We start from the raw sequence: 21,397 nt of genomic DNA, 5'->3' as shown, positions 1-21,397 counted from the left end.
TTGGTCATTTAAAATTGGGTAAAGCCAATAATAATAGCCAGACGCTGTGGTTTGAAACATTCGTGTTCCATGAAAAAACTATTTTCAGCAGTATTAATTAAATGTTTTCATTTTTTAAATAAATCAAACCATTCACGCAATACTTAACATTCAGATTCAGATTCAGATTCAATTTTAATTGTCATTGTCAGTGTACAGTACAGAGACAACGAAATGCATTTAGCATCTCCCTTGAAGAGCGACATAGCAAACGATTTGAATAAAAAAATAAATAATAAACACTGGCAGTCCTACGTTGTTTAGAGAGTGACAGCCGCCGGAAAGCCTGTCCCACTGCTGGTTCGGCAACGGAGAGACCTACGCCTCCCGGATATTTTAAACAGTCCATGTTTTTCGATTCTGACTATCCGCAGACCGCTTGCTTTACACTCTGGAGGGAAGCGTGGAACCGGTGTTGGTGGGCAATTTTCACCACCCTCTGCAGTTTCCCTCGGAGAAAGCAGTTGCCATACCATACTGTGATGCAGTTGGTAAGGAGCTTTGATGGAGTAGAAGTTCAGCGGGAGGAGGCAGACCTTCTTCAGTCTCCTGAAGAAGACGCTGATGAGCCTTCTTGATCAGAGTGATGTGGGTTCACAGAGTTGACTCCCAGGAACCTGAAGCTAGAAAACACGTTCCACTCCGTCCCGTTAATGGTCAGGCAGCCACCTCTGGACTTCCTGAAGGAGCTAAGGAAATAAGGCAACGTTGTTGTCAGCGCACCATCGCTAAACCTCCCTGTAGGAAGGGTTGTTCTGATGGCCAATCCGTTGTATCATCTGCAACGTTGCCTACAGGTTTCCATAGGTGAAAGGGTAGAGGAGGGGGCTCAGCACACCCGAAACATTGCCTAGGTTTCCTGTCTAACCTCCATAGATGAAAGTGCTGCACCATGCAGAAGGGGTCAGCCCGGGTCGAGTTTGGCATCAGTTTTTTTGATGGAACATGGATAGGTGACGCATTTTCACAGAGTGCTGGAGTAAGGGTCAGCGGGGAAGTGCATCGGGCAGAGGCAGCATCTCTGGAGAACATGGATAGGTTCTTTCACAGAGTGCTGGAGTAACTCAGCGGGTCAGGCAGCATCTGTGGAGAACATGGATAGGTGACGTTTGCCACAGCCTCTCGTGCTGATGATGGGGGTAAGTGCAACTGGGCGGGTCACTATCTGTCCTGCAGTCCTCTCTGTCCCACTGAGTTAACAGTATTTTGGTCTATGGGACTATCCGTTACACCCGGGGTCGAGATTTTTCCCTGTCCAAAGTGCTGGAGTAACTGGGTCAGGCAGCATCTGTAGATTAGTTGCCATTGGGTGGTAGATTAGTTGCGTTTAGTTTATAGCCACGTGTACCGAGGTACAATGAAAAGTTTTTGTTAACCAGTCAGCAGAAAGACTATACATGATTACAACCGAGCTGCCCACAGTAATGGCCTTCCAGAAACTTGTCTCAGTTTGACCAAGGAGGACCACAGCCAGATACTTTAATGGTTAATAAATTGAGGGACAATTTGTAATAAAGGAGACTGGAAACTGAGGCACCCTTTGGTCTGTTTCTCTATAGCTTAGAGGTTAGTTTAGAGATACAGCGTGAAAGCAGCCCATCAGCCCACTGAGTCCACACCGACCATCGATCACCCATTCAAACGAGTTTTTTCCTACATACTGGGGCCATTATTTACACAAGTCAATTAACCTACAAACCTGTACGTCTTTGGAATGTGGGAGGAATCCGGAGCACCTGGAGAAAACCCACGTGGTCACAAGGAGAACGTACAAACTCTGCACAGACAGCACCCGTGGTCGGGATTGAACCCAGGTGTATGTCACTGAAAGGCAGGAGGTCTATCGCTGCACCACTGTGCCACCCTCTAGTTTCTCTTTCCCTAGACCAGTGTTTAAGTTGCCTGTTCAATCATTGAATGAATGCATTCTGGTGGGATTACCAAGACTGTTAGTTGCCTGTAATCAGTTGAGACAGTGGGGGAGTCGACTTTGAGCCTACAACAGTTTGATCGAATCTTCACCACAGAGAAACGTGTCTCCAACTACAAATCAAATTGCGATACTAATTTATTTTGCTTTCTCATCAGCTGAGGCTGTTGTAGGTAGTTTTGTTTTCTAACCTGCTCTAACCCTGGAGGCAAAATATGGAATCCATTATATGGAACCCAGGGATTAGTGAGTCATTAGAGAGGCAGTAAAGTCTGAGTGCAGTTATTTGCATGCAGGCAGAATGATTGCTTTTGAAAACTTTTAGTGACGGCGTATAGAATCTGCTAAAAGCAGCAATAATATTTTTGTTAATTGTAATCTGCTGAACGTTAAATCCACGACAAATTATGAAGAACTAAAGGAAACAATTTTGGGGTTAATGTGAGCTCCTGTTAGAAGTTTACCATTTGCCTCCCGGCAGAAATCCCAGCATGTTATTGATTTGTGGGGCTGCAGCCAGGATTGCCGTGTGTGTGTGTGTGTGTGTGTATATATTTAGCCGTTCCTTTCGCCTCACATCGTTTAGTGCATTGGCTCTATTTGTCACGGTGCCAGTGAAGCCGATGTCACTCCAGGCCGTTTGATGGCGTGCAGGTGTGTAGTGGGACACCCCACTGGGAAACGCAACCAGCAACATCGAAACCCTTTGTAATTAGATGCGCGAGAATTGCAGCCTTTTTATAAAATCTAACGATTTAGTACAAATCAAAACGTCAACGCAGAAACCGGGGGGGAGAACGCTGCGATCTGTTCTGATTTCCAGACTGAAGTGGGTGAATGGTAAGGCCCTCTCTATAAACACCATGCTCGATGGCGGGGGTTAGAGAGGCTGCGCTGGTGACCTTGTGTAGATCTGCTAGCATTCGCCTGAGGCACTGGAACTTTCAACCATTAACAGTTGTAGGGATATGTTCTTTGTTCTAGGACTTGAGAGCGATTTAGAAATTGGCCCAAGCCCTCACTTTGTCCAGTTCATGTCGAATACTCCATTTACCTTGCAGATGTGAACCAGGTGTTTTTTTTTTCCAATATCTCCATTTCTGTTTATGGTCGGGCAGATTTTGGCAACACCCCTACCAACTGCCCAGACATAGGACTTCTTTTGAAGGCCGAGTTTTTAACCTTTTTCCTTCTGTAGACCTTTGGCAATGAGTATGATCTTAGCGCAGTTTATTGTCACGTGTACAGTGGAAGGCTTGTGTTAAAGCAAGTCTTCTTCCTCATGTCCGGCCATCTTCTATATCACGTCTTTCCGGTCGGTCAGTGATGGTTGAGGGTCAGTGGTTGCAGAATTGGCTACTTCAGTCAGTCACTGTGGTACAGTCCCTGTCGTCAAATTGCCTTCGACGCACCGCGTCCGAATTCCCGTTAAAGCAACTAAACTCCTTCGGAAACCTCTCCCAAACACTCATACTGTTGAGCAAAACGTCTCCGTTTCTGAATGGGCCTGAATGAAGCGTTCCATGGACAGAGACATGGACAAATCCATTCATTCATGGCAGGGAAATGGAAGGATGTTTCTGTGGGACTTTTCTTCACTGAAGAAGACCTTCAATCTTCTTTTGAAGGTCGAGTTTTGTCCATCACCCTCCACAGATTTTCCTTCTGTAGTTCCTCCAGCGCTGTGATGCTCAAATGATCTTAGCGCAGTTTTTGTCATGTGTACAGTGGAAGGCTTGTGTTAAAGCAAGTCTTCTTCCTCATGTCCGGCCATCTTCTATATCACGTCGTTCCGGTCAGTCAGTGATGGTTGAGGGTCAGTGGTTGCAGAATTGGCTACTTCAGTCAGTCACTGTGGTACAGTTCCTGTCGTCAACATTACCTTGTACGCACCGCGTGGAGGCTTCAGCTTTCATCCCGTTAAAGCAAGTAATGCTGTACGGAAACCTGTAAGACCAAACCTCATACTGTTGAGCAAAAGTCTCCGTTTCTGAAGCAGCAGCTCCATGGACAGAGACATGGACAATATCCATTCATTCATGGGAGGGAAATGGACAAATGATGTTTTGGCTTGTGGGACTATTCTTCAATCTGAAGAAGATCCTTCAATCTGCAGGAGTTTCAAACCAAAACATTGTCCATCACCCTCCACAGATGCTGACTTTCTGAGTTCCTCCAGCGCTCTGTAGATGCTCAAATCTGGACAATAAACAGTTTCTTGTGCCTCGATTTGTTGAATGTTGGCGGTGGCGTTTTTATAGGTCCATGTTGTGAGATAATACCACATTGTCTGAAGACGTCTTTGCCACCTCATAAGTTTAACAGTCCGGTTGTTTGAGGTGATGGCTCCGTGTTATACAAATGCAATGTCGTTGGTAATTTGCACAAAGTATTGTTTTCAGGCTGAGTTCTTTAAAAGGGTGTTTGGCAAGCCTTTGTTTATGAATAAAATATTTAAGGATTATACGAGCACACCTCCAATAAATGCAGGAAGCAGAGCCAAAGAGCACAGTTTGCAGTTTTACACTGCAATGTGAAGTATGTTGGCCTAAATCTTTGGCTTGTGTGATTTTAATCAAGTGGCAGGGTGGTGCAGCGGTAGAGTTGCTGCCTCACAGCGCCAGAGACCCAGGTTTGATCCTGTCTACGGGTGAAAAGTTTTTCCTCATCTCAGTCCTAAATGGCCGACCCCTTATTCTTAAACTGTGTGACCCCTGGTTCTGGACTCCCTCAACATCGGGAACATTTTTCCTGCATCTAGCCTGTCCAATCCCTTACAAATTTTATATGTTTCTCTAAGATCCCCTCTTATCCTTCTACATTCCAGATGCTCCCGTTACATCCCGCAGGTATACTGGTCGCTAGGGTAATTGGCCGTTGTTTGTGTGCAGGTGAAGAGTGAACCCTTGGAGGAGTTGCTGAGGACGTGTGCAGAATAACATGAGATTAGGATCAACATTTGCTTGCTGGTCTGCATGGACTCTCAGCCTTTGTTGCCAGGTTGGAGGTGTCCAACACTAGGGGGCAGAGCTACAAAGTGAGAGGAGCAAGTTTAATGGAGACTGTTGCGTGCTGCCAAGAATATCCCTGATGTCAATAAAATAGACTGTACTGTACCCTTCGAGCCGCACCACCCAATGATCAACATTCATGACAAAACTTTACAGTGACATCTTTTTGCTTGCATACCTTGAGGCAGAGGTCCAAGATCATATTCTCTGCGAGAAAATAGTTTACAAAGTTACAAACCCCAATCGAGCCGTCCCTGATGTGAAGTGAAGGGTGACTTGGATCTGTAGATCTATCAGGTTCCCTGTGGGATCAGGTGTGCCCCTCTTCCCGCTTATCATTGACGTCCCTGATGTGAAGTGAAGTGTGACTTGGTATTGCGACAGGTTGGTCTTCCCGCCAAACCCGCTGGTGAAGAGAAACTGGCTACTTGCTTCTGTGGAACTGGCCATCAATGCAAAGCAATGTTGGATCACGGAATGTAAAACCAAGTGCAGAAAGTAAATTTGAACGGGATTGGGAAAAAAAGATTAATTGAAAAGAGAAAAATTGGATTGAGCAAACTAACCGGTGGTTTAATTTAGTTTTACTAACTTTTACTTTACTTTAGAGATACAGCACAGAAACAGGCTCTTCGGCCCATCGAGTCCGCACCGACCAACAATCACCCGTACACTAGCACCATCCTACATGCACACACTTGGGTGAATTTACAATTTTACCAAAGCCAATTAACCTGGGAGTGTGGGAGGAAACCAGAGCACCCGGAGAAAACCCACTCAGGTCACGGGGAGAACGTATAAACACCAAACAGACAGCACCCGTTGTCAGGATTGAACCTGGGTCCCTGTAAGGAAGCAACTCGACCGCTGCACCACCGTGCCATCCCCAAAGTTGAAGGAAGGATTGAGATTTTTTTTTAAATAATCTCCACTAATAATTAAAATTTGAGTTAATGAGACTTCAGTTTTTTGAACGGCAACATTAGATTCCAGGGAAATTAGTCGGCCACTATTTCAGATCTCCTAGATCATTAAACATGTCTTTAAACTGGAATGGACAACCCATAAATTTCCCAAGTAATTTTGATCCATAACTCTGAATTAAGAACAGGAACTTTCTTTCAATGTATTTCAAAGAGAAGCCAGATGGCATAATGTCATGCTTGGAATGGTGTTTAAGGAACATTGCATCTGGGACCAAACCGTTCCGATTTTTGCATTTAATTTCACATGAACTATAGCCAAAGGTTATGATCTAATTTCCACATGAAAAAAAAATCCATGATTCCGTATATAAAGTCCAAGGCAAGTATTGAAAGGCTGCCAGTGGAAGGTTAGAGTGTAGTTGTTCATGTCTTGTGTCCAGGTCAAAGACCAGCAGTACACAGTCATCTGATCTCCATGGAGTAGAATGATTGGAATATTTGGCAGTAAATTCACACCAGCCAATGGTAGATTTATATTCAGAAATAAATACCAATGTGTGAAACATAAAAAGCAACATTTGGGTTCTGGAGGCACATATATTTAGGGTAAAGCTGGCATATAAATCATGTATCTATACACTGTAAATGGATTTATTGTAATCATGTTTTGTCTTTCTGTTGACTGGTTAGCAAGCAACAGAAAGCTTTTCACTGTACCTCGTTACACGTGACAATAAACTAAACTGAAGCTGATAAATCACACGTGGCTGGGAGCCTTTGAAGAAATGTTGGCAATATGATTGAAGCCTTGTAGTAATTTGAAACATTGACAGGAGCCAAGGAGCAGCAACAGCAGTGTATATTGAGCAATATCAATATTGTACAGTGGAGCAGCGGTAGAGTTGCTGCCTCACAGCGCCAGAGACCCGGTTTGATCCTGACCTAACCGTCTGTGCGGAGTTTAACGTTCTCCCTGTGACTGCGTGGGTTTTCTCCAGGTGCTCTGGTTTCCTCCCACACTCCAAAGACGTGTTAATTGGCTTCAGTAAAGTTGTAAATTGTCCCTAATGGGTCGGGTAGTGCCAGTGGGCGAGGCTCGCTGGTCGGTGCGGACTCATTGGGCGGGAAGTCCTGTTTCCACGCAGTATCTAAAGTCTAAAAGCTGATTGCTAAAGTCCTGTACAGTTGGGTGGGGAGTTTTGGGTGTTAGGTGCAGGATGGTGACACAATCCTACCGCAAGAGGAACAGTTTAGTTTATTGTCACTTGTGCCGAGGTATAGTAAAAAGCTTTTGTTGCTTGCTAACCAGTCAGCGGAAAGTGAGTTACCTTGAGCAGCAGGATGTGTAACTTGAAAGGGGTCACGGAAGCGCTGGTGTTTGAAACGCTTCTCATTAACACGGGATTTAACAAAGCCACTGATGACTTCCATGGTCAAATCCTGCCTTGACACCAAAGGTGGTCACTGCCACCACGCTTCTGAATTCATCTTCTTCATCCATGTTTCACCACTGTAACGAGGACTGGAGCCCAGTAATTACTTATAGTTTACAGTTGTTGCCAAATGTACGAGTTTTCTCTCCAAGTATCATATTTGAAAGCCACACGGTCTTTAGCAATGGTAGACAAAAATGCTGGAGAAACTCAGCGGATGAGGCAGCATCTATGGAGCGAAGGAATAGGTGACGTTTCGGGTCGAGATCCTTCTCTAGACTGATGGTGTCTTAAACAGACAATACAATTATGCCCATGACATATTACACCACACATGCTATGGTGGAACATTTTTCTCGTTGTGCATAATGTCATAAAATGGTGGAAAAAGATACAAGTGAAGTGGACAGGGTTAAACCATTCATAAATATCTCAGGATATTAATGTCTGGGAAACCTTTAGACTGGAAGGAGCAATTCTATTGAGAAATATGGATTAGACCCCCATCAGGAATGATTAACAGGAACTAATACACTTGAGAAGAGCGTGTGCATATAATTAGTATGTATTGTTGAGGATTATATTGATAAGTCCAGACAAGGATGAAAAACGATATATGCAAAATGAGCGTTTGGATGATTGGATGTAGAGAGATCTATACCATCAGTAGTGAGTCATTGTGGGTTGCAAACGAGGATATTTATGAAATTTACCTCTGAAAATTCAGATATTTTGAGTAAGACCATATGAAGTGGATCAGGTTATTCCTGACTGAAAAGCCCTCTTACTGGAAAATTTATTAGGCTGACATTGAAGGGAATGTTTAAGTGCGGGCCCACGGAGAATTACCTGGCACATTCCAAGAGCAGGGAATGGCAGGCATGGTGCCAGCGGCTTTTCCACCCGCTCCTGCTCCCGCTCCTCCAGCAAACCCGGTACCTTGTCGTGGACCAAGCGATCCGTTACATCACAATGGAAAACCAATGTCACGAGGCCGGGTTGCTTGTGAACTGGTGAACTTCTACCGCTGCACCATCGAGAGCATCCTTACCAACTGCATCACAGTATGGTATGGCAACTGCTCTGTCTCCGACCGGAAGGCATTGCAGAGGGTGGTGAAAATTGCCCAACGCATCACCGGTTCCTCGCTCCCCTCCATTGAGTCTGTCCAAAGCAAGCGCTGTCTGCGGAGGGCGCTCAGCATCGCCAAGGACTGCTCTCACCCCAACCATGGACTGTTTACCCTCCTACCATCCGGGAGGCGCTACAGGTCTCTCTGTTGCCGAACCAGCAGGTCGAGGAACAGCTTCTTTCCGGCGGCTGTCACTCTACTCAACAACGTACCTCGGTGACTGCCAATCACCACCCCCCCCCCCCCCCCCGGACACTTATTATTATTTATTCAAATCGTTTGCTATGTCGCTCTTCCAGGGAGATGCTAAATGCATTTCGTTGTCTCTGTACTGTACACTGACAATGACAATTAAAATTGAATCTGAATTGAATCTGAATCTGAATCTGAATCTGCTTCACATGTAGGGTGTTTTAAGCAAAGCACAAAATAACCCAATGCATCAAGCAGCATCTGTGGAGGGAATGGATGTGACGTTTTGGGTCGTAAGGTCATAAGGGATAGGAGCAGAGTTCATCCATTCAGCCCATCAAGTCTATTCCGTCATTCAATCATAGCTGATCTATCTCTTCCCCCCTAACCCCATTCTCCTGCCTTCACCCCATAAACTCTGACACCCGTTCTAATTAAGAATCTATACATCGCTGACTAAAAAAATATCCACTGACTTGGCCTCCACAGCCTTCTGTGGCAAAGAATTCCACAGATTCACCACCCTCTGACTAAAGAAATGTTGCCTCATTTCTGTCCTAAAAGAAGGAATGTAGAGAAAGGGATGTAGGTGGAATGTAGATGAAAATTTATTTCCCTCCTGGGATAAATAAAGTTCTACTGTATTGTTTGGGGACAGGGATGGGGAGGAAAGGGGGGGGGGGGGGGGGGGGGATAGTGGGAAATATAGGTGTACAACGAGGGGGAGGAGAGAGAGAGAGTTGTGTTAGTTAGTTTAAATATTTGGGTTGCAAAGAAGGGGTCCTGACCCGAAATGTTGCTTGTCCATTCCCTCCACAGATGCTGCCTGACCCGTTGAGTTACTCCAGCACTCTGTGTTTTGCTGAAGATTGCAGCATCTGCAGTTCTCTCCGTATTACCTGGCGAGGCGGGGGGGGGGGTTTGTTCCCTTTGATCGGGTTGATTGCAAGCTTCAGCCACGTAATGTTTACTTTCTCATTTTCCAGACGTCACGGATCACGCGCTCGGATGAGGACCAGGACACTGGCTGGGATGCGTGGGGCTCCTGGAGTGACTGCTCCAGGACGTGTGGTGGAGGAGCCTCCTATTCCCTCCGTCGATGCTTAAACGGCAGGTGAGGGAAGAATCGTTAAACCGGACGTTTTAAATAAAGTCTCTTCTTGCCTTTCACAAAGTTTCACATGAAAACGCACACCCTCAGATTCATGGACAGTTTCTTCCCGGCTGTTATCTGCCAACTGAACCATTCTACCACAACCAGAGAGCGGTGCTGGACTATTAGCTACCTCTTTGGTGACCCTCAGACTGTCCTGGATCAGACTTTGCTGGCTTTACCTTGCACTAAACGTTATTCCCTTATCCTGTATCTGTACACTGTGAACGGCTCAATTGTAATCATGTATTGTCTATCTGCTGACTGGTTGGCACGCAACTAAAGCTTTTCACTGTACCTCGGCACACGTGACAATAAACTAAACTGAGAGCAGCATGGTGGTACAGCGGTAGAGTTGCTGCTTTACAGTTTCAGAGACGTGGGTTAGGTCCTGACTACGGGTGCCGACTGTATGGTGTTTGTTCTCCCACTGACCGCGTGGGTTTTTGACCGGTTGCCCCGGTTTCCTCCCACATCCCAACAACGTGCAGGTTTGTAGGTGAATTGGCTTCTGTAAATTGCCTAGAATGTGAAAGTGGGATAGAGCTAGTGAACAGGTGATCGATGGTCGGCATGGACCTGGTGGGCCGAAGGGCCTGTTTCCATCATGTTTGATCCATCGAATCATAATTAAAACTTTGGTTTAAGTAGCTGAGGGGAAAGGTCACTGATTGGTTAGGGTCATGTTGAATGGCAGGGGCAGGCTTGACGGGCTGATTGGCCTAGACTTGCTTCTATTTACTGTCACAAGAAGCAGAGTTAAAGTAACATAGTTAGAGATAATTTCTAGAAACCTGCACGCTGGTATTAGTAGGTAGACAAAAATGCTGGAGAAACTCAGCGGGTGCAGCAGCATCTATGGAGCAAAGGAAATAGGCAACGTTTCTGGACGAAACCCTTCTTCAGACTGGGATTAGTACTTCTGAGAAGCCGCAGGCAGCAACAAATTATTTCTGAGTCTGATTCTAGTCAGAGGATTCATGTCGATTGGCCTTACCAACCCCTTAAAGTGGATGTAAAATATCCCCTGGCACCGTTTCAACACTGTGGATAGTAATCACTCTGCCAAAGTCACGAAAACAGTTGAACTAATCGTAGCCACATTGCTTATTGTGGGATGTTGGTTTGTACAAATTGGCCACTCTCTCCAGCCTTGCCACAGTGATTATACATTAAAGATAATATTCGCTGTAAAATGCTTTGACGTGTGCCAGGGTTGTAAAGGGTGGGATATAAATACAAGTCTGTTTTCCTATTTCCTCAGCGTGACTTGGTTCAAAGAGAAAATGAAATATTTGTACTTTAGCCTTCTTCCTGCTGTTCGATGTTGTGGGAGTTAGGCCAACTGACCAATGCAGATACATCAACATTTATCAAACTCACAGAACTGCGTGTATTGTAACTGTGTGTTGGAGTTTGCTTACAATGGACGTCCCAAGCTTAACCTTTCTGTCCAGTGTGCCGTGGTCCATTCAAGTACTTTGGACTTTAGAGATACAGCACGGAAACAGGCCCTTTAGCCACCTAGTCCGCACCATCCAGCGATCCCCGCACACTAGCAATGTCCTACACACTAGGAACAATTCACAATTTTTTTTTACCAAAGTCTATTAACCTGCAAACCAGTAGGAAGATGCCGGTTTATGCCAAAGATAAACACCAAATGGTGGAGTAACTCAGCAGGTCAGGCAGCATCTCTGGAGAAAAGGAATGGGTGACGTTTCAGGTCAGAACCCTTCTTCAGACAACCTGCAATCCTGTAGGTCTATGAAGTGTGGGAGGAAACCCAGAGGAGCACCTGGAGAAAACCCACGCAGTCACAGGGAGAACATACAAACTCCGTACAGACAGCACCCGTAGTCAGGATCGAACCCAGGTCTCTGGTGCTGTGAGGCAGCAACTCTACCGCTGTGCCACCGTGCCGGCCCCAAAGGAGAGAAACTTTGGATATATTTTGAAACTAAATGTATCTAAACAGCAAGCTTTAATGCTCATCTCTTGAACGCGTACATTTGGCAATATTCTATTTCACAAATCAGATGATGTAGATGAGCAAGCTGAGCGTTTGTCCATTTGTAAATCCCAGAAGAGTTCAGGTTTATTATGTCACGTGTGTCGAGGTACAGTCAAACTGTCGTGACGGTAAAATAAGCAAAATAAACCCCAGTGGAGACCCATGGTGGAGTTTAAATTGCTTCGACTTACAAAGTAGGAAAGTAATCCATAAACATTTGGGAACATTGGCTTCCAGTTAACGGCAGCTCCAGATGAACACATGCCTGGAGCTTTGCAAATGTTCCATTTGCTCCCCTTTTAGAAACATTACATTCAAATCTATAATATTCTCTAATTATTGTCATTGATTGAACAGAGCTCATTTGCTACAATTTGCACTGAGAAAATAGCTCAAAGTTTTGAGGTAAATGAGATAATTATTCAGTGTGAAATATAGCTATTGGATCCATCCAGTGATGAACTAACGAATGATTCTTCATTTATATGGTCCACATCCATTCCTGACCTCCTCCTAGACATTGATTCCCTGCTTACTAAACTCTATAACTCACTCACTAACGAAGAAGGGTCTCGACCCGAAACGTCACCCATTCCTTCTCTCCAGAGATGCTGCCTGTCCCGCTGAGTTACTCCAGCATCTTGTGTTTACCTTCGATGTAAACCAGCATCTGCAGTTCTTTCCTACTCACTAATTAATTGTCTATTATAGTCCTGAGGTGCAATGATCCAAAGAGATCGCCCTTACTCAGAAGAGCAAACAACGTGCGTTGGGTTAACATCAGGAAACATCTTTGGAAAGACAAACAGTTCGTTTTAATTTAGAGATACAGCGTGGAAACAGGGTGAACATGCAAACTCCATACAGACAGAATCCATAGTCAGGATTGAACCTGGGTCTCTGGTGTAAGGCAGCAACTCTACTGCTGCGCCACCGTGCCGCACAAAATATCAGGTCATAGATACAACGAACTGCACTTGGTGGTTAATATATGATGGAGTAACTCAGCGGGTCAGGCAGCATTTGTGGAGAACATGGATAGGTGACGTTGGGTACCTTGCTGGAGTGGGGGCTGGTGTGCTGCTTGCAGGAGGTCCACCTGCCACCACTCGGATGCCAATGAGGAGATGCAGGAAGGGTGAGGTAGATGGTGAACACAAACTCTTCATGATCCATGGTGATTTTCGAGGTCCGTTTTTCGAGTCTGTGGGCGGAATGATATCTGGAAGCCATGTGTGGATAAGGCAGCTGCTTCTGTGGGTGACATCTGCTGAATCCCAGCCAAATCCATTCCACGTGAAACACATTATAAGACCAAGGAGCCAACGCTACTTTCAAACATTCTGCCAGCAGGATGACTAATGAGCAAGCACCAGAAAATGCTCCATCATATGAACCCTATAATCACCAGCAGCCTCTTACCACACTTAGCCCAACTTGTGTGGACATTCAGAAGGCTCCTGGCACCAGAGCAAACAGCAGAGACAAATTAGTCAGGGAGAGAGGAATGTGAGGAGAATTAGTCGTGCTCATGTACAGTGTTACAGAACTCTAACCATGGCAATAATTGGAGTGTCATTTTGAGAATTAATGATGCGGCAATTATGGCAATTTCCCTGAGTCAGTGTGGAAGATGAGAGGACCTCTGTTAGATTCCCCTCTCCATCAGGGAGTTTCGACCCTTTTCAGACACTTTCCAGTTGATGCACCAACTCCCTGCACCAAGTCCATGCACCAACTCCCTGCACCAACTCCCTGCACCAACTCCCTGCACCAAGTCCCTGCACCAACTCCCTGCACCAACTCCCTGCACCAACTCCCTGCACCAACTCCCTGCACCCAAGCTCCTCTGCACCCAACTCCATGCACCAACTCCATGCACCAACTCCCTCCACCAACTCCCTGCACCAACTCCCTGCACCAACTCCCTGCACCAAGCCCCGGCACCAACTCCCTGCACCAAGCCCCTGCACCAACTCCCTGCACCAAGCCCCTGCACCAACTCCCTGCACCAACTCCCTGCACCAACTCCATGCACCAACTCCCTGCACCAACTCCCTGCACCAACTCCCTGCACCAACTCCCTGCACCAACTCCCTGCACCAACTCCCTGCACCAACTCCCTGCCCCTGCACCAAGTCCATGCACCAACTCCCTGCACCAAGTCCATGCACCAACTCCATGCACCAAGTCCATGCACCAACTCCATGCACCAAGTCCATGCACCAACTCCATGCACCAAGTCCATGCACCAACTCCCTGCACCAAGTCCATGCACCAACTCCATGCACCAAGTCCATGCACCAACTCACTGCACCAACTCCATGCACCAAGTCCCTGCACCAACTCCCTGCACTAAGTCCATGCACCAAGTCCATGCACCAACTCCATGCACCAAGTCCATGCACCAACTCCCTGCACCAAGTCCATGCACCAAGTCCCTGCACCAACTCCCTGCACTAAGTCCATGCACCAAGTCCATGCACCAAGTCCATGCACCAACTCCCTGCACCAAGCCCCTGCACCAAGTCCATGCACCAAGTCCATGCACCAACTCCCTGCACCAACTCCATGCACCAAGTCCCTGCACCAACTCCCTCCATGCACCAACTCCATGCACCAAGTCCATGCACCAACTCCATGCACCAAGTCCATGCACCAAGTCCATGCACCAAGTCCATGCACCAAGTCCATGCACCAAGTCCATGCACCAACTCCATGCACCAACTCCCTGCACCAAGTCCCTGCAAATCTCAGGCATTTATTAGGTCTTACCAGGGAGAGAGTGAGAAAGGGGTGGACTATACTGATCTCAAGTATAGTTTAGTTTAGAGATACAGCTCAGAAACAGGCCCTTCGGCCCACCTAGCCCATGCCAACCAGCGATCCCCGCACATCAACACTACCCCACACACACACAAGGGAAAACTTACAATTTTACCAAAGCCAATGAACCTGCAAACCTGTACGTCTTTGGAGGAAACCGGAGCGCCCGGAGAAAACCCACACAGGTCACGGGGAGAACGTACAAACTCTGTACACACAGCACCCAGAGTCAGGATTGAATCTGGGTCTCTGGTGCTGTGAGGCAGCAACTCGACTGCTGCGCCACCGTGTCGCCCAACACAGGAAAGAAAATTCAAGACTGGAGATAATGATAGGTCTTTCTTCCCAAAGTTAATACTGGTGCTTAACATCAATGATTAAATCATTAAACTATTAAATCTTTTTTTTCTTGAGTCAGAAGAAAGGCCCCAACTCAAGATGTCGTCTATCCATTCCCTCCACAGATGCTGCCTGAACCGCTGAGTTCTTCCAGCAGTTTGTATTTTGCTCAAGATTCCAGCATCTGCAGTTCCTTCAGTCTCGAGCAATGTTTGTTCGATTCCATCACATGCAACTGGAAGAGTTTTGAAGCCTGGACATGCCTGCAAACAAAATAGTGCCACATGTATCAGGGATGTTTCAATGACAACTTGGTCACTCAATTCAGTTCATTTATGTTTAATTTAACACTTGCCCAGTAACGGAGAGGTCCCCTCTGTATTTGTCTGAGTTTACATTTGTTACACTAAGTTTACAGAGCATTATTGTACTTGGTTTGACGTGAACTCTAGGCTTCACGTTTCCTTGCTTCTAAAACTAGGTATGTGTTGTAAGCATTTTAGCATGAAAGGACCACTTGCCTAATGAGTAACACGAACAGTGGGTTCTTGTGTAATAAACGATTTAACAGAAAGGGGCAGATTATTCATCATTGAACAGTCTGGATATTTTTTCAAACAAAATTCTTCTTAAAAGATGGACAATGGTTACACAATAAACCTGTAACATATATTCCGATGCATGCTCATCTTGGCTGCTTAACTATTGATAATAGATTTATTTTTAGAAAAGACATTAGCAGGGAAGAGAGTTTTATTTTGCTTGTGAACATTTGATTATGATAGTTGTCGGAAATATTTAAACAAAATTATGCTTGGTCTTTGAAGGTTGACCTATGTTTGTGCGTGCACTATGGGGCTTCACTCAATGACTAGTTTCATTATACCTAAACCCTGGCAGGTATTTTCTACTAATGTTTTGACAGGTGAAGTAAAATTTTGCTTGATTCAGAACCAGAGCTAAAGCCCTTGTCAAAAATGATTTAATTTGCTTCACTAAGCTTATGATCTTGGCTGAAGACCCAAATTTGTTAGTCGTGAAGAGCGTTTTAAATTTATCAGGGATTAATAGATTTTGACCATTGAACGCTTCCTTTGTTCAACCGGGCACCTATGATAATTCAATTTATAATGGGAGCTTTTGTGAAGCATTTCATCGGTTTGGTTATATGTTAAAACCTGCTCTTTACATCAGCGTTTTTTTATTTGTTCTCTCTTAGGCGATGTGAAGGAAGGAACATTAGATACAGAACCTGCAGCAATGTGGTAAGTTCTGAATTAAAAGCATCTGATGAACAAAGATATGTGGATTACCGTTATTCTGTTGTGTTCCTCGTGCAGCGGGAGAATTTACACGGCACTAGTGGACTTGCTTCTTATGTATTTTTGTTCAGAGTGCATGATGACATTGATCAATAAAATGTTATTTTCCTGTCTCATGTAACATGAGCAGACTGCTGATAGTTTTATAATTTAGAACCGGTACTTTGAAATTATCCAACAAAGTGAAGAGAGACACAAAATGCTGGAGTAACTCAGCGTGGAAAGGCAGCATCTCTGGAGAGAAGGAATGGGTGACGTTTAGACCCTTCGTCACCCGAAACGTTACCCAGAAACAGAAAGGCCACCACAGAAACTTCTATCCAGAGATTCTGCCCGTCCCGCTGAGTTACTCCAGCATTTGGGGTCTATCTTTGGTTTAAACCAGCATCTGCAGTTCCTTCCTACACAACAAAGTGAAGTAGCTGGCTGTTAAGAATACATTATCAGATAATTTGAAGAAAGCACAATGGATTTGAGAAGCGATGTTACAGGGAGTGCTGCTAGCAAACGTTGCCACGTTCTTGTCTGTGCTCATCTTCTCTCTATGTTTCACCTGGGTGTTCCCATTCTCAGTTTAGTTCATTGTCACGTGTACCGAGGTACAGTGAAAAGCCACATCCTCATGATGCGGTGGAGGGCAGGTTAGTTGGCCACTGTACACTGGAGGTGGGTGAGAGGGGATTTAGGGTGGGTGTTGAAGGACAGGGAAGGGAAATGGGTTATAGTAAAATAAATGGGGTGTGGGGGTGGATGGATTTGATGGACAGAGCTTCTGTGTCAGAAAATGACGAGCTTGTTTATTTGTCTTCATCTGGGTGAGAGATGACATTCCCAGAAGAGGAATACTCTCTGGCTTTGGACGTGCACCATGAGGATATAGTTTACTTTCGTTTATCGCGATTGCCTCATCTACTGAGACACGGCTAAAAGCCTTTTGATTGCGTGCTATCCAGTCAAAGAAGAGTCTCAACATGGTGACAATAAAGTCATCCACTGTGTACAGGTAAAGGACAAAGGGGACAGCATTCGGTGCAAGATGGTCCAATTTATGGGAGTTCAACGTTTTCCAAGGAGGAGTGAGGACAACACTCTAACATAGAAACATTAGAAACATAGAAATTAGGTGCAGGAGTAGAGGCCATTCGGCCCTTCGAGCCTGCACCGCCATTCAATATGATCATGGCTGATCATCCAACTCAGTATCCCGTACCTGGCTGCTCTCCATACCCCCTGATCCCCTTAGCCACAAGGGCCACATCTAACTGGAGATGAGGACCACACTCTAGCTGAGGACCACACTCTAACTGGTTCAGTTGGCTGATAACAGCTGGGAAGAAACTGTCCCTAAATCTGGAGGTATGCAGTTTCAAACTTCTGTATCTTTGCCTGACGGGGCAAGAGGGAGTGACCAGGGTGAGACTGGCTATTTATAATTTATATTGTTGTATTATTCAAGGCTTCTCGCTGATTACCAAAGACAATCATATCTATCCAGAACTGCTTGGTATAACGTGATTGCAGAGAGATGAGAGACCTTTGAAAATACAACACTTGATATGGGAAGTTCTACTCCACAAAGGTTCAGGAGGAACCAGAATCACCAAGACAAAGTGGTATAATATTGAAAAATTAAAAAAACCATGGTTTCGCCCCTTGTGCCAAAGATGGCTCCTTCACCCCAGTTGAAGGGTCTCGACCCTAAACGTCACCTATCCATGTTCCCCACAGATGCTGCCTGACCCGCTGAGTTACTCCAGCACTCTAAACGTCACCTATCCATGTTCTCCACAGATGCTGCCTGACCCGCTGAGTTACTCCAGCACTCTGTGAAACGTCACCTATCCATGTTCTCCACCTATGCTGCTTGAGCCGCGGAGTTGCTGCAGCACTCTGTGAAACGTCACCTATCCATGTTCTCCACAGATGCTGCCTGACCCGCTGAGTTACTCCAGCACTCTGTGAAACGTCACCTATCCATGTTCTCCACAGATGCTGCCTGACCCACTGAGTTACTCCAGCACTCTGTGAAACGTCACCTATCCATGTTCTCCACAGATGCTGCCTGACCCACTGAGTTACTCTAGCACTCTGTGAAACAGCATCTATGGAGCTAAGGAAATAGGCCATGTTTCGGGCCGAAACCCTTCTGGAAATAGGCAACGTTTCGGGCCGAAACCCGGGAGGGTTTCGGGCCGAAACGTTACCTATTTTCTTAGCTCCATAGATGCTGCTGCACCCGCGGAGTTACTCCAGCACTCTGTCATCTTTTGTGTATTAACCAGCTTCTGCGGTTCCCTGTTTCTACGTTTCAACATTAAGAGACCATTGTCTTTAGTCAGGAGCAAGGAGACGAGGCAGCAAAAGGCCAGTTGAGGAGGGGAGTTTGGAGTGGGGAGATCTGAGAAGAACGTTGTGGGCCCTGTTTGAGTGTTATTCATTAGTGCAAGCCACAGCTGCCGTAGCTAAACTTTACCTGTCATTGTGTGTGCTTTGCTGTGTTATCCCTTGTGGAAATCTATTGGCAATGCCTGCTACACTCATGAATGGAACCGTACATTATACAAGCCATGGATACATTGTTTGCTGGAGCAGGCTATTAGGACTGATTCCGTTTCAGCTATCAGCGGTGAATTATAGAGGGGGTGCCAGTCCTCAATGTTACAAGGCATCACACATTATATGCGTGCATGGTTCTGTGTGCTGTGACCAACATCAACAAGATAAGATTGCGATCCCTGAGTGTACAGTGAGTTTGGCAGGAACGGCACTCTCCCCGTGGGGGCAATGGTACAATGTCTACTTGTTGAGGCCGTCTGTGATGGAAATGAAAGATAATTCTCTACCTGTCCTCTGGGAGTGATCATGATCCAACCATGCAGCTAGAACTGACGTTTATAGATGTTCTTTCAGCATGTAATCTCATCACTGGCACAGTGGTAGAGTTGCTGCCTCACAGCGCCAGAGACATGGGTTCAATCCTGACTACAGATGCTGTCTGTGTGGAGTTTGTACGTTCTCTCTGTGACCACGTGGGTTTCCTCTCACATCCCAAAGATGTGCAAGTTTGCCTGTAAATTGTCCCTAGAGTGCATAGAAACATAGACAATAGGTGCAGGAAGAGGCCATTCAGCCCTTCGAGCCAGCACCGCCATCCATTGTGATCATGGCTGATCGTCCCCAATCAATAACCCGTGCCTGTCTTCTCCCCAGACCCCTTGATTCCACTAGCCCTTAGAGCTCTATCTAACTCTCTCTTAAATCCACCCAGTGACTTGGCCCCCACTGCCCTCTGTGGCAGGGAATTCCATAAATTCACAACTCTCTGGGTGAAAACGTTTTTTCTCAAAACAGTGCAGGATAGAACTAGTATGTGGCTGACCATTGGTCAGCACGAACTAGGTCGCTGTAGCTCTAAATTAAACTAAACACTGGAGATGCAGGATTGGACTGATAAACCACCTGCGAGTCCATAAATACAACAGAACATAGACCATCATCCTCGACATCGAGGGATAGCCACGACGACTCGAAACGTCACCCATTCCTTCTCACCAGAGATGTTGCCTGTCCCGCTGAGTTACTCCAGCTTTTTGTGTCTATGTTCGGTGTCAACCAGCATCTGCAGTTCCTTCCTACACATTAAATCTGTGCTCTGCACATCATTGACTCATTGATGAAATGTGTTTGGATCCAAAGATGTTTCTATCCGAGATTCAAGATTCAAGATTTAATTTAACGAAATGCCGTTTCTGCAGCCATACATTACAAACAAATAGACCTAAGACACAACATAATTTACATAAACATCCATCACATCGCTGTGATGGAAGGCCAAATAAACTTATCTCTCCACTGCACTCTCCCCCCGAATGGAAAAAAAAACGATTCATTTTTATTTGAATTATCTATCGTATTATAACCTTCTGAATAAAGAGTTTGAAAGCAATAAGGGTGGTGATGAAAGGAGGATTTAGCTGTCCGGAGGGGGGGGGGGGTTAGTGTAAAGACAGCATCTCCCAGTCCAAGTGCGAATGAGCTTGTTACTAACAGGGGAAAAATGGTGATAAACACTGAAGACTTTGGTCTTAATCATTCAAGCTCCTTTGGGTTTCGAGTGCATGCGTGAGTTCTTAATGTGAACATTGCCAGGAATATAAATGAGTGTTGGAGAAACAGGGGAGCTGCTGGAGTGGGTACAACGTGTTTTATCTCAGTCTCTGCAACGTGTGTGCACACATCATGAGTATATGTCCATAATAAAACATCATAAATAGATGATGGATGTGGACAGTCACCACACTGGTCATGAGGGTTGTGTCTGTGTACAGCCTTGTGTACGGCCCTGTGTACAGCCCTGTATACGCCCTGTATACGGCCCTGTGTACAGCCCTGTGTACAGTCACCACACTGTGTACAGCCCTGTGTACAGCCCTGTGTACAGCCCTGTGTACGGCCCTGTATACGGCCCTGTGTACAGCCCTGTGTACGGCCCTGTATACGGCCCTGTGTACAGCCCTGTGTACAGCCCTGGGTACAGCCCTGTGTACAGCCCTGTGTACAGCCCCGTGTACGGCCCTGGGTACAACCCTGTGTACAGCCCTGTGTACAGCCCTGTGTACAGCCCTGTGTACATCCCTGTGTACGGCCCTGTGTACATCCTGTGTACAGCCCTGTGTATATCCCTGTGTACGGCACTGTGTACATCCCTGTGTACACCCCTGTGTGCGGCCCTGTGTACAGCCCGGTGTACGGCCCTGTGTACGGCCCTGTGTACAGCCCTGTGTACAGCCCTGTGTACGGCCCTGTGTACAGCCCTGTGTACAGCCCTGTGTACAGCCCTGTGTACGGCCCTGTGTACGGCCCTGTGTACAGCCCTGTGTACAGCCCTGTGTACGGCCCTGTGTACAGCCCTGTGTACAGCCCTGTGTACGGCCCTGTATACGGCCCTGTGTACGGCCCTGTGTACAGCCCTGTGTACAGCCCTGTGTACGGCCCCCTGTGTACGGCCCTGTGTACCCTGTGTACAGCCCTGTGTACGGCCCTGTGTACAGCCCTGTGTACAGCCCTGTGTACGGCCCCC

The 21,397-nt window shown here is 46.1% G+C and overlaps 1 protein-coding gene across 1 annotated transcript in view; it reads left to right on the top strand.

Moving 5' to 3' along the window:
- The window catches only part of adamtsl3 (ADAMTS-like 3), a 264,426-nt gene that overhangs the window by 104,099 nt on the left and 138,930 nt on the right, over positions 1-21,397 (top strand). The window contains exons 4-5 of the mRNA XM_055661003.1: positions 9,650-9,777; positions 16,215-16,260. Coding sequence (XP_055516978.1) covers positions 9,650-9,777; positions 16,215-16,260 — 174 coding nt within the window. The remainder of the gene's footprint in view (positions 1-9,649; positions 9,778-16,214; positions 16,261-21,397) is intronic.

Source organism: Leucoraja erinacea, chromosome 33 (genome assembly GCF_028641065.1).
Source record: "Leucoraja erinacea ecotype New England chromosome 33, Leri_hhj_1, whole genome shotgun sequence".
NCBI classification, from domain to species: domain Eukaryota; kingdom Metazoa; phylum Chordata; class Chondrichthyes; order Rajiformes; family Rajidae; genus Leucoraja; species Leucoraja erinaceus.
The sequence above is the reverse complement of the archived record's forward strand: the minus strand, read 5'-3'. Positions and strand labels throughout refer to the sequence as shown.